General features: G+C 35.9%; 1 protein-coding gene across 7 annotated transcripts in view; it reads left to right on the plus strand.

The window, feature by feature from the left end:
• Positions 1-14,207, plus strand: part of THOC2 (THO complex 2) — a 118,494-nt gene that overhangs the window by 72,983 nt on the left and 31,304 nt on the right. For all 7 annotated transcript variants that reach the window (XM_040628354.1, XM_040628351.1, XM_040628327.1 and 4 more), the window contains 7 exons: positions 4,691-4,775; positions 5,392-5,485; positions 5,919-5,999; positions 7,602-7,698; positions 9,890-10,007; positions 10,580-10,759; positions 11,529-11,693. In XM_040628354.1, coding sequence (XP_040484288.1) covers positions 4,691-4,775; positions 5,392-5,485; positions 5,919-5,999; positions 7,602-7,698; positions 9,890-10,007; positions 10,580-10,759; positions 11,529-11,693 — 820 coding nt within the window. The remainder of the gene's footprint in view (positions 1-4,690; positions 4,776-5,391; positions 5,486-5,918; positions 6,000-7,601; positions 7,699-9,889; positions 10,008-10,579; positions 10,760-11,528; positions 11,694-14,207) is intronic.

Genomic DNA, 14,207 nt, shown 5'->3' on the forward strand with positions numbered 1-14,207 from the left:
TACGTGCACATTTGCAGACTGTACAGTGTGCCGTTTGTAGGCAAGAGAGATGTAAACAAATGTAAAGATTTAGTATTAAGTCATAACTGCATGAAAACTACCTGTAATACTTACTGTACTACTGTAATAATTTTGTAGCCACCCTGTTGCTATGAAGTGAGCTCAAGTGTTGTGAGTATACGCTTAAAACACTGTGTGATGCTAATCATCTATGCGTGAGCAGTACATCTCTCCAGTAAATTGCATATTGCAGTAAAAAGTGATCTCTCATGGTTCTTATGTATTTTTCGTGTTTATTGTGATACCGTAAGCCTTGCATAACACCCTGGGACCCATACGAAGTGCTTCTAGTGCTGCCGTAAGTGCTTCCAAGCAGAGAAAAGTCATGACATTACAAGAAAAAGTTGAATTGCTTGATATGTACCATAGATTGAGGTTTGTAGCTGCAGCTATCCGCCATTTCCAGTGTGAGGACTTTTTTTTTTTTTTTTTTGTAAAGGAAATTCATGAAGTCATTGCTGCAGCTACACCAGCAGGTGTGAAAACCTTGTACTTTTTGTGAAATACTTTTTTATCTTGTATTGAAAATGCGGTTGTTACGTGGGTACAGAATTGCGTTAAGAATGAAATATCTATTGATTCTAATATAACTTGAGAAAATGCCAAGTCATTATATGACAACTTAAAGCAAAAGGAAAGTGAAGGATCAGAAGCTGGAGAATTTAATGCCAGCAAAGGATGGTTTGATAATTTTAGAGAGGTTTGGCTTAGTAAAAAAGGCAAGATGACAGGAGACGCAGTTTCTCCTGACCGAGAGGCAGAAAGTAGGTAAGTTCCCAGATGCCATTAAAATCATTGAGGAGAAGGGATATCTGCCTGAACAGGTTTTTAATGAAGACAAAAGTTGCCCTATTCTGGAAAATAAATCCACAAAGGACTTTTATTAGGAAGGAAGAGCAAGCACCAGGATTTAAGGTAGGAAGGAATAGGCTAACTCCACTGTTCTGTGCAAATGCAGTCAGGTTTATGATCTGGAGTGCCCTTATCTATATAGCTGCTAACTCCTGAGCCTTGAAGGGAAAAGATAAACACCAGGTGCCGGAAAACAAATTGACACTGGACAATCCGGCAGAAGGTTCTGATTATTCTAGACTGCTTTTTGACTTCTTTTACGACATGGACCCTTCTATGATATGGGCACTGAAACTAAAGCAAATGATGGAAGAAGGATAGGTACCATATAGAAACATTTTTAAACAAGTAGAAAAGCAAAAAAGTCAGACAGAAATTACCAAGTACTTCCATAAGGTTACACTGAGTGTGCCTGTCTCAATTGCCTGCCTTCCACCTCCTCCGTCTCTTCCATTCTGCCATCTCCGAGACAACAAGATCAACCATTTGTCTTCCTCCTCCTCTTCAGCCTTCTCAATGTGAAGGCAGTGAGAATGAAGACCTTTATGATGATCCATTTCCACTTAATGAGTAGTAAATAATCATTGTGCTATACAGTTAATAACTTACTTGTTGTGTTTGTGTGTCTTCGTTTGAAAATCTAACCCTATGGCAGGAACTGTAGGAGATGTTTTTGTGTCTTCCTTATCATCATGTAGGATATTGTGTGCAAGACTTGTATGGAAGTGGATAGCCTATCCTTACATAGGCATAAGGTGAATTGATATTTAACAAAATATATGTGTTTGTTTTCTTACTGTTTTATAACTTTGCTTTCAAAGAATTGTATTATTGTATAGTATGCCTTTCTCATAATTGGACTAACTGCATTGTCAGTGTATCACAGATAAGTGGTTTTTAAAAAAAGTAAGTGTTTCCAATACTGTATTATGAATATGACTGTAATGCTATATGCCATAAAAATTTGATAACAGTTCATTCATTAGCATATAGGTTAGGCCACCATGAAGTAATCGTATCAGTTATATTAGGCTGCGATAAAGCAATCATGTTGTTGTTGCTTTGTTATCAATGCGTGAATCATTATACATGTAAATAAATATGAATTTCTTTTTCACATTGTCTTTTCATTTTTGATGTCTAGTATTAGTGATGCATATAACATCTACTGTGTTTTGTATCACATAAGATAATATTGGTGTAGGTACTGACAGACTGTTCATCTTGTAAATAGACAATGTAAACTTAACAGTATTGACAAATACAGTACAGTACTGTAAATGTATTTTCCTTATGATTTTCTTAACATTTTCTTTAGCTTTATTGTAAGAATATAGTATATAATACATATACAGAATATGTGTTAATTGGCTGTTATGTTATTAGGCAGGCTTCTTTCTGGTCCGTAGTAGGCTATTAGTAGTTAAGCTTTTGGGGAGTCAGAAATTATACACAGATTTTCGACTGGGTAGTGGGTTGTTGCCCCTAATCTCTATGTTGTTCAAGGGTCAACTATATATTAAATATTATCAGATCTCTTGAATCTGTGTCTTCTGCTCTCTGCTGCTACTAACATTTCTTTTATCTGGAGTATTATGGTGCCTTTATTCTTTATTTATTCTTTCTTCAAGATCCTTTGGTGACTAACCATTGCCTGCAGGTTGTGTGTCAACCTTTATGGCATGGTGATGTAAGACATCTTTCATGATCTGTCCCTCCCCATTCCCCTTTGCCTGCTAATTCTACCTCCAGCTGCACTGAGCTCGGTTAAGTTTCCCTGAATGTGCTGTGGTCTCCTTTTTCTTTGCATATATTTTTCATTTCTTCTGTTTGTACAGGTTTTCCCTTATCTCTTTTTCCGCTCTCTATCTGGTGACCTCATCATCCTTGGAGGGTGGGCTTCAGTATTAGCTCCTCACGAAGCCTTCCATAACACATACTGCCAAGCATAATTGACTGTTCTTTCTGCCACCACTGTTTCATATACATGTGATGCTATCATACCACTTAGATACATTGCTATGATTATTTTTCTTTTATCTAATTATCTAATCTTTTGAATAGTTTATACATTCACATGGCTTACATTTCAATAAATGTAAAGAGGGTAGATAATAAAAAGTCTCTCATCCCATCCTCCATTCATTCAGTCCTCCTAAAGGAAAAAAAGTAGCCACTGTTTAGTTTCTTAATCCTTCCAGAGATTTTGATGTATGTAGAGGTGAATACAAATATATTATTCTCCCCCTTTGTACTATTGATAGCATATAATAAATACTGTTCTGTAACTTGCTGGATTTGTTTAAGAATGTAAGGTTTAAAAAATAGGTTAAGTCAGTCTCTCCAGCTGGACCAAGCTTGAGAGTAGGAGCTATTATTCATCCATCTATTCTGAGTGCTTAGCTCTTTGCCTGTTATAGAAGACGTTAATATGAATGAATTAATTAATAAAAATATATATCACTGAAGAATATGTGTAGAATTTTTAATGTACTTGGATTTTTGTTGTATTTGTTAGTTGTAACTATTTCACCAGGCTTGAACAATATGATTTTGGTATTGATTAAACTTTGTATTTTGGGAATGGAATGTATTCATTTATTACTTACAGAATTTCACAAGTTTTGATTACTGTTTAAAAAATGAATTTGCTGTAAGGCATTCAGTAATTCATTCAACAGATGGTCATTGATTGTGTTCCATATGCCAGACACCGTGGTAGCTTGAGGGTAAGACATAATCAAGAAAGTATTCCTTTTATTTATTTATTCATTCGTTTGTTCGTTCGTTCATTCATTCATTCATTCCCCTCCAGGGTGGAGACAGAAGGGAATGGGATAAAAGGTATAGAGAGGAAGGTTCTGCTTTGGCAAGTAGGGGGACCACCTGAAATAGTAGTGTCAGAAGTAAGGACAGATGGTAGTAAGTTTGAAGGTAGAACAGAGTATAGCCAAAGTTTCAAATTTGGTAGGCCTGTCTTTTCTGTGGGGACAAAAGGAAACTGGGCCGTGGAGAATGGGAAAGGGAAGCAGTTGATGATGAAATAATTTTGATTTATGGGTCAGTTTTGTTTACTTTCAAAAATTGTTTACATGAAAACCAGAGAACTTCTTCTATCAAGGAGTGCAACATTAGCTATTACTCTATTAGGGTAACTGAGACAGGTCTATGAGGTATTTGATTGCATTACACTGAATTTGATATCTAAACTGATAAATGAGTGCTTCTAAATCTAAAATAATTATGATTTTGGGATGCCTGGGTGGCTCAGTTGGTTAAACATCTGCCTTCGGCTCAGGTCATGATCCCAGGGTCCTGGGATCGAGTCCTGCATTGGGCTCCTTGCTCAGTGGGGAGCCTACTTCTGCCTCTGCCTGCCGCTTCCCCTGCTTGTGTGCTCCCTCTCTTTCTGACAAATAAATAAAATCTGTTAAAAAATAATTATGATTTTCTTCAAGAGGAGTTTTATGTACTTGTAGAGTACGTTAAGAGTTTTTGCTTATTAAACTATTAATATAAAATGGAAATGTATATATTATAAATGTTAAGCATTAGTACAAGATCTTAATACCCTTTGGGAGGATGCCTAATCAAAATAACTTAAGGCCTACAGTAATGTATATGAAGAGTGTGGTGGTTTTACATGGATCCATTTTGGATACTTGGGAAAGAATTGGGGTTTTTTTTTTTGTTTGGTTTTTTATGGTATAAAAAAGCTATCAACATTATAAGGAAAATGACTTAAGATGATCTCTGCCACCTTTTTCTCCCCTTGTAGGCGTCTAACCAAGGAAAATGTGAAGCCTTCTGGAAGACAAATTGGGAAGTTGAGCCACAGCAATCCAACCATTTTGTTTGATTATGTATGTTTTGAGGTTAATATTATTTTAAGGGATTTTTCTTTTTGTTGTCTTTAAATCAGCATAAGTAGAAATGGCCTTGATAGTTTTAGGGGAAAAAATCTTTAGCAAATGAAACATTGTATAGTTATTCTAAAAATAAAACAGCATACAATATATTTAACACATTGATCTGCTTTTTTGGTCAGATGTAACAATGCTACTGTTAAACAGTCTAACATTGTCTTATTTACCCATGTTGATTTATAAAAATATTAATAAAGAGATGCATTATTTATTGATTTTAGTTGTTAGAAACATTTGAATAGCATTTCATTGTGATTCAGGCATAATACTTTCATATTTAGAAAGAGAATTTCTAAAAGACATTCGGCATTTATCATTCCAGAAGTCAAATTATATGTCCTGGAATTATTTCCTAATTGGAGAATGTAGCCTAAGAAAATATTTCCTAAGAAATGGTAGAATATAATAGGTTTTATATAAATACAGAGTAGAAGGAAGCTACTTTAATTTTAAGCATTGTTTCTTTTGAAAAACAAAAAGGATAGCCATTATTTAGCACAGCAGTTCCCTTTTGATGAGTTAATGCCATCTGTTTTTTGTTGCTGTCTTCCAGATCTTGTCACAAATACAGAAATATGATAACTTAATAACACCTGTAGTAGATTCATTGAAATACCTCACTTCATTGAATTATGATGTTTTGGCCTGTATCCTTTCAAGTGAAGTAATACATAGATTTCACATTTCATAGATCTTAATGGTGAACATATATTTTCATTTTTTTTGTTTTTCTTTTTCATTCTAAGGTTCCATTAGTAACCAAATGAGGTTAATTCCATTGGCTGATCTGAAGGTTGGCCAGTCAGAAGTTTGTGTGTGTGTGTGTGTGTGTGTGTGTGTGTGTGTGGTGTATAGGGAGAGAACAATGTTAAGTTTACTAAACATGGTAATATAGGTGGAATCTGTCTTGCTTGCTGAAAGTTGGAAAAGTTGATACTACAGTGAGTGTGATTTTCAATAATCTGTAATAACTTGAAGCTAACAATTTTATTTTTTTCCAAGTTGTGTTATTATGTTATTGTTTTAAGGGTCTTTGTTAGAGATAATAGTGACCTAAAATTTTTCCTTAATGTGCAAAAGATTGTATCATTGAAGCTTTAGCTAATCCGGAAAAGGAGAGAATGAAACATGATGACACAACCATCTCAAGCTGGCTTCAGAGTAAGTGTTTTTACTTTTCTAAGTATGAAATTTCCATCTGTTGTAATTGCCATGTTAAGTATTCTATTGCCAATGCTAAGAGCCTGTTTGTCAAGAGGTCTTGAGAATACCTAGCCACTCAGCTTGCTCTCAGAGTGTTTAAGCCTTTGGCTGTGTAAGGAGGTTCATATAGTACTTATTCATTTTCCAACTCAAGAGTCCAGTATTGGCTGTGATAGAATTTGTGCAAGCATTACTGGGGAGATAAAAATTCCCTTCTATTATTTTAGAGGAATTACTCTTAAGGGAACTCTTCTCCTTTCTCTCCTTTCCATCCTGAGGTTGCAGTCATCTTTAAAAGAATAAAAACGTGGTTGTTAACAGAAACCCTAGCCTTGTTTTGTTTTAAATTTCTTGTGCTTTTGATTTCTAGCAGTGAGTTCCCTTTTCTTTCACCCTGTTGTGTCTGATAGCTGAATCTTGTGGTAGCTCCCAATTGCCCTTTAATGTCTGAAATCTGCAATAAGTCATACAAGTAAGTTCTTTTGGGATCAGGTCCTTACTCAGTGTATTGGGCTCATCTTTTGCCCCTCCCTAGTATTGTAGGTTCCATTAATACTGAGCTTGTACTTTCCATGGCCTTTTTGTACATGTTATTGCCTCTACTTGAAATACCCTTCCATGCCTATTCATTTCCTCCACCACATCTACTTATTCATTAGACTTCAGCTTAGAGGTCACTTTTCTTCAGAAAACTTTCCCTATTAATGCTCCTACCCAAAAGTCACAATTAAGGTGCTCCTCTCTGTACTCCGATGGAACCTTTTATTCATCATCGTTATTTCAGCTTACTTTTCTGTATCCCTTACTAGACTGTAAGCTCCTTGAGGGCAGGACCTGTGTTTCGTCCATTATCGTTTAAGATGCTCAGCAAATAATTGGTTGAAAAGGCTACAGATCACTTGATTTTACTAGGATCTCCTCTTGTCTTGACTGGGGTTTTCTCCCTACTCATGATATGATAAGGATTATTGGTTAAAATTGGTCTTGTTTGCTTCTTGGTCTGGCAGTGGTTTACCTGTTTCCTTGTCTCTCCACAACTAGTAGCATGTTTCTAGATGAGAGATTTTTTGTGTGTGTGACTCAAACATTAGAGGGACAAGTGTTTTGTTGATCATTCAAGTTTACCGAGTGATCTGCAAGATTTTGTTGTGGCCTAGTTAATTGTTGTGGCCTGACAGGCTCTGGAGTCAGGCCATACAGCTTTGAATCACTGCTCTCCCTCATACCAACTGTGTGACATGAACACGTCACAGTTGCATGATATATCTGTTCCAAATTTTCCTCATCAATAGGTTTATACCAGCCTGAGATGATTATTTCAAAAATTAAATGAGTTAATTAACGTAAAGTGCTTACTTAGTACAGTGCTTAGTGTATGTATGCTCAGTAAATATTAGCTATTATTAATTGTAAAACTCCATTCAGTGGCATCAGCAGTACAATTATTCCTACCTCATTTTATTTTAGAAATTGAGCTAGTTGAGAAATGCCACTTAATATTGTGTTTTTTTTTGTTTTATGAACTGTTTTTTAAAAGCCCTATTTTTTTATTTCATATAGGTCTGGCTAGTTTCTGTGGTGCAGTTTTTCGTAAATATCCAATTGATCTTGCTGGTCTTCTTCAATATGTGGCTAATCAGCTAAAGGCAGGCAAAAGGTATTCTTAGCAAATTATATGTAAATGAAATTCAATAATTAGAATACTTCTGGTGGTATTGGGATATTGAGATTGCTATTATTCTGAAAAACTGTTTTGTAGGCTTAAGTAGAATAGTCGCTCACTTATTTATATGGAATTCTTTAATTAAAAGAAACTGTAATTTCATACATAAACACTTTTTTTGCAGAAAGAAATGTAATACTTGGCTATATATGTAACTCATTAAAAAGACAATTCATTTTGACTACCTGTTAGGCTCTGGAGAAAATAGTTTATATGGTATATTGTAAATCCTCTTATGACAAAACGTATTGCATTATTGATTTGCTGCTGGACAGTAGTAACTGGCCTTTGCATTAAGCATATGGTAGGAACATACTTATTTTGAGGGTATATACAGTATTTTTAAAACACAATTTCTTTTGAATTTGAACTTCAGAGATACATACAGCTTACATACCTTTTGGACAGTGTCCTCTTTTCTTTATGAATACTGGGTTTTATTATTTTATTCTGGACCAATATCAGTGTTTAGAGTTTGAATTAGTATGTACATTAAACCTCATCAGCAGTAGACTGACTAGAATCAAAGAACTAGAAGTTGTTTTCCAAAACTTTCTGGTAGAAAGCAAACAAAAATTTGTAAAGCTATCTGGTGTTCCACATAAGTATTGCCTAAGTAATTCTTGACAGATTATTATTTTGGATTAGGGAACACTTTTAAAAATATTTAGATTTAGGATTTTATCAGCATATCACTTAAACTGTGCGTATCTGTCCACCATTACTACACATTTTGCTCTCCTGTGTCTATGGGCCAGGAGAGTATAACATTATTTTTAAATATATAACTCAGTTTTCTATACTGTGAATATAGTTTTTAATTAAAAGATAGTTTAAAGAAAAAACATTTTATTGGTACTCGTTGCATACTAATTTGCGTGAGGGCTCTCTTGTTTTCATAAACTATGTTTAGGGAAGGCAAGACAAGTTGAGAGAGTAAGCCTTAATAAGAATCTTCAAAAACTCTGCCTTTTGTCTGTTATTAACTTGTGTCTTGGGTATGTCTGGCTTTACCTTTGGAAAAACATCTGTATTTGTTTTGTAGGAAAGAAGGTTTCCACTTTATCTTCATTACTTAACTAATTAAAGAAGATCTTGAAAGTCATAAGTTGTTATTTTCATTGACAGTCCTAAACTTTGAGAATTAAAACGTATAACTATTGGCACATAACAGATGTTCTTAAGGCTGTCGTCTTAGGCTCATGCACCACAACTTGGAACTTCCTTTCCCTTCCTTTTTTCCTTTCTCCTCTCCCTCACTCCCTCCATCCCTTCCAAGTGTGTGTGATTGTTTAGAGAGATGGCTCTATACCATCAAATATATGTATTAGCCACCTTGTACTGGAGGATAAAAAAATGCTATGAAGAAGTGAAGGGGATGAAGAGTTCACTTAAACCAGGATGAGCACTGAATAATGTATGGAATTGTCAAATCACTATATTGTATGCGATTTAAAACTAATATAAACTATATGTTAATTATACTTGAATTAAAAAATAAAAACATTTAAAAAGTGTTACTAAGGACTGTTGGGTGAACTGCTAAAAATGAAGTATGAACTATGAAGTATTATATCAGTGTTAGATTTACTAAAGTTCAGTAACTATGCTGTGGTTGTTAAGAGAATAGCTATATTCTTAGGAAATGGACTCTTAGAAAATGCATTTGGAATTTTAGGGGTAAAATATGCCCTTAAAATGATGTTGCTTACTAAATAAGTTACTCCCAAATGGTTAAAAAAATTCTGTGTGTGTGTGTAGAAAGGGAGGGAGAGAGAAAAAACACAAATGATAAAGTGAACAGGAGTAAGAATGTTAATAGTAGGTGAAGTCAGGGTAAAGGGTATATGGGTGTGCTTTGTACTATTTTTTATCTTTACATCCTGTCTGTAAGTTTGAAATTATTCACAAGGAAAAATTTAAAATAAACATAAACCTATTACATGCCCCAAATATTTTTCACTGTAGTTCTAGGAAGGCAGTTTTTCCTTAAAAACCTTACTCCAGCCCCTTCATATTTATATACAACTAATTTAGGGATTCTCAGCATATTAATTATAATATATACTGTCACTTTTATGTTTGAAGTTTCAACTACAGACTGTTTCTTATTTTTTCTAAATAGTTTTGACCTGCTTATATTGAAAGAAGTGGTACAAAAAATGGCAGGAATAGAAATTACAGAGGAAATGACAATGGAACAACTAGAGGCCATGACTGGTGGAGAGCAACTAAAAGCTGAGGTGAGAGTTGCTAGCTTTTTTAATCAACTTTTTAAGTTCCAGATATATGCATGCTCATACTAAAGAATCCAGAGAGCACATAAGTATATGAAGCCAAATGTCAAAGCTTTATGTACCCTTCCTTCATTACTGCCTTCACCTCCCTTTCAAAAATTGAGATGTACTAGTTATTTTAACCCTTTCAGAAAGCTGAAACAAATATAAAAGACGGTGTCACATCTATAAGAGAAGTAAATATCAAGTCTTCTGTGGTCCTTGATATCTAACTGGTATAAATCTGAACATAGTTACTCTGTTGTTGAATCTGTTCCACATTGAATAAAGAGTAATCCTTTATAAGGGACTGCACGATAGAAAATGGAAAATATGCAGAGGTTTAAAGGTAATTGATAGTTATCTTTAAGCCAGTAACTGTAATCAACAACAGTGTCACTAAAATAAATTTGTGAAGAAAGGGAAGGAATGTAAAGTTGTTTATCTTCAGGATTGTAACTGAGCCTTTTCTGTGTCTTTTTCCAATCAGATAGCATGTGTTAATGTACACTGGTAAATTTATGTCTTCCCCTGTGCAGGGTGGTTATTTTGGCCAGATCAGAAACACTAAAAAATCCTCCCAGAGATTAAAGGATGCACTATTGGACCATGATCTTGCTCTTCCTCTCTGTTTGCTTATGGCTCAGCAGAGGAATGGGGTAATCTTCCAGGAAGGTGGAGAGAAACATTTGAAACTTGTGGGAAAACTCTATGATCAGGCAAGTTAAAGTGACTTTTGTGTTTATGTGGATTTTTTTTTATCCTGATAATGGAAAATATGGAATGTGATAAAATTTTTAAAATGTCATTTTGCACATCATATGAGTGTGAAACAGCTCTAATGTAAAATAGACATTCTGGAAATAGGGGCTATTACTGTGCAAATTATGGTACTTAAGGCTCTAGGAAATATAATAATATGTACAAGGTTTTCAGTTAAGTAGTTAACTTCAGTTTGTTTGCTCTCATATATTTCCTGTTCTCTGGAAATCTGGAATTTCAATCAGAGCAAAGTAGATGTGATTTTTATAAAACATATCCATGAATATTAAGCAGCAAAACCTGTGATTAGCCTACAAAATGTGTTTATCACCAACTATATTATAAGGGAAAAAGATCACATATATTTTATAAATGAAGTTTTCCTCTTTTAAGGGCAAGGAAATTCTGTATACATAAAATTGTTGTGATGTAGGGTAAATATATCCTGCTACTAAAGGTGATTAACAATAGCTTAGAACTTGAGACCTCATTGACTATTAAAGCCTTAGATTGATCAACTTTTCAGGGCATTGGCATCTCTTTGGTAATATTACATGATGATGTTTATAGATTGCCTCTAAAGTTCTTCTAAGTTGTAAAATTTGAATTCTTAAATGTTAATCAAAATACTGTGAAAATGACATTGTAATCATTTTGGAAAATTTTTATGTTGGTTTCATAAAATGGTAGCACATTTGTGTTTTTTGTCTTATTTTTTAAATTTAGTGTCATGACACCCTGGTACAGTTTGGTGGGTTTTTAGCATCTAATCTAAGCACAGAAGATTATATAAAGCGAGTGCCTTCAATTGATGTGCTCTGTAACGAATTTCATACACCCCATGATGCAGCATTTTTCCTGTCTAGGCCAATGTATGCACACCATATTTCGGTAAGTGTAAGTGTCTTTGCTGCCATTCAAGAATTATTTCTTAACTGTGAATGTATTTTAGTTTGACACAGATACAGATTATGTCTCTTGGAGAGTTACTCTTTTGTTAATACTCATCTCTGAGCAGTATACGATGAAAATGCTCCCTTTAAAAGTAAGCCTTACTAGTACTATAATTTTACTGTTATACCACCAGTTGTCCAGGTTGATGTCTTCTGGGCCCTTTAGAACTATAGCGCTCAAACATAAGTGTAGATGAGAGTCACCAGTGAAGCATCTTCAAAACTCAATCCCGTGTCCCCAGGTTCTAATGTAGTAACTTCAGTAGTACCTGGGAATTTCTGTTTTGTTTTTGGTTTTGTTTTTTAACAAGCGCTAGTTGATTCTGATGCAGGAAAATATGGTAGGTGATTCTGCAAAACACTCCTACTGAATACAGAGAGTATCTTTCCTCAGTAACAATATCCCTGTCAGTTGACTTGCTATTCATACTGCCTTGAGAGAAAGACGGACTGACAGAAAGACCTAACCACCGCCAAACACTCTAAAAACTCTTGTAGGCTGTGTTGTGTAGCTTCTCGAAAAGGTAGTCATAGTTCTTGTTTTATTTCTCTCCACCTAAATGAGACAACTAAAGAGAGAAAAGCACAGGGGCACCTGGGTGGCACAGCAGTTAAGCATCTGCCTTCGGCTCAGGGCGTGATCCCGGCATTATGGGATCGAGCCCCACATCAGGCTCCTCTGCTATGAGCCTGCTTCTTCCTCTCCCACTCCCCCTGCTTGTGTTCCCTCTCTCGCTGGCTGTCTCTATCTCTGTCAAATAAATAAATAAAATCTTTAAAAAAAGAGAGAGAGAAAAGCACAAAAGCAAGCCAGAGCCTTCCCAAGCAGGGCATCCCAGTAGTGACTGTAAGGATGATTGGGGGGAGGAGGAGACTGCCCTCCCTCCTCTTCTCTAACTGCCACCTGGACTCCTGCCTGCAAAGCAGTGACCTCTAATGGGAATTGACTTCCTTTTCCTTCATACCACAGTCAGGCCTCTGTTTGGAAACTATAGTGCTTCTCCATTCTGACTAGAGCCCCAGCATAGTCTTCTTTGTGTAGGCTTGAATTCTGGCCCTTCTGTTTATTTGTTGTTGGTTTTAAGTCTGTACTGTGCAAAGAAGGCTTTCACTACAGATTTTGGGGGAAGATCTTGGTCCTTTCTCTTAAACTAGGATCCCTTCTCTGTTCCCAGTAGGAACATAGGGTTGTGTAGTAGAGGTGTGGAAAAAAGACACTGAGAAATTTGGGGTCTAATTGATCATTTAATTGACCATCAGCTGTTAGTGTTTACATATCAGCTGCTACAGTGTCACACTTCCCTCTAACAAGTAACTGTTAATTGATATAATTATCACTTGATGAGCATTACACAGCAACACTGTGCTATATTCTCTAGAAGGGAAAAGGGGACAGGGGGTAGGATTAGGCCTCTTTTTTCTCCCTTTAGAATCTTTCAATCCAGAAAATTGTGTGCTCTGTTTGCGTAGTTATGTCTTGTGTTGTTGCCTCACCCTGCAGTAGATCAGTCTCCGCTATACAACAGGGGACCTGATTTCTTGAAGGACTGAGGTGGGAGAGTTGCTTCATCTCAGGAATTCTGACCTGCCCTGTGCTATACTGAGAAGTGAACACACTAATCAGCGATATTGAACCCTAGCAAACAGGAACACATGATTGCCTGAGGTTGGCTGAACTTTTCCAGGTCAGAAATGGAGCAGGTCGTTCATACCAATAGCTACCTTTTCTGTAGCCTGTGTAAAGTACTGTGTCTTTGTCATATAAGAGATACAAAAATCTAAACAAAGAAGTGTCATTTCCCTCTCAGGGTTGCAGAGGAAAACAAAGAACTCTGTAGAGGTGACTACACAGCCCAATCAGGGATAAGTCTGTTACTGATAGGCCACATAATACCCTCTGGAAAAGGAGTTCTTTGGCAACCTTGGTTGCACTGGATGGACACCCAAACTTCCCTGGGGATCCTTGCTTTTGCTTCTTGGGTGAGAGCCTCTCTTGAAGAGCCTTTGTGAGAGGGTATGAGTATCGGAGGACTGCTAGGACCCTTCCATAATTTGATTACCAGGAGGCTCTCATGGGAATAATTCAGCCAACCAAACACTGTTCAGGTTATTGGGGCAACATGAGCTTTTTGAACAGGAATTAGAAGTATAGCAGTAACTGTGGATATCAATTCTGTTTCATAGATTTAGTGCACTGGGTGACTTGAGATGTAGAGCTGTTATGCCTCTCCATTTGACTGAAGGTGTAAGCTTGAAGAGGGAGTTAAACTAACTTTAGACCAGGAACTATTCACCCTAGTTAAATATGAAGTATAGCTGTCTTTTCTGATCAAGCCTATTTTTTTTTAACTAGATAGGGACTAGGTGAGTACCTAGTAATAAAAGTGACAGATTCAGAAGCCGAGGACTGGGAGATGGGGGCTATTGTATCACATCATTACCCTCTCATACC

Source organism: Ursus maritimus, assembly GCF_017311325.1.
Source record: "Ursus maritimus isolate PB19 chromosome X unlocalized genomic scaffold, ASM1731132v1 scaffold_X1, whole genome shotgun sequence".
In the NCBI taxonomy this organism is placed as follows: domain Eukaryota; kingdom Metazoa; phylum Chordata; class Mammalia; order Carnivora; family Ursidae; genus Ursus; species Ursus maritimus.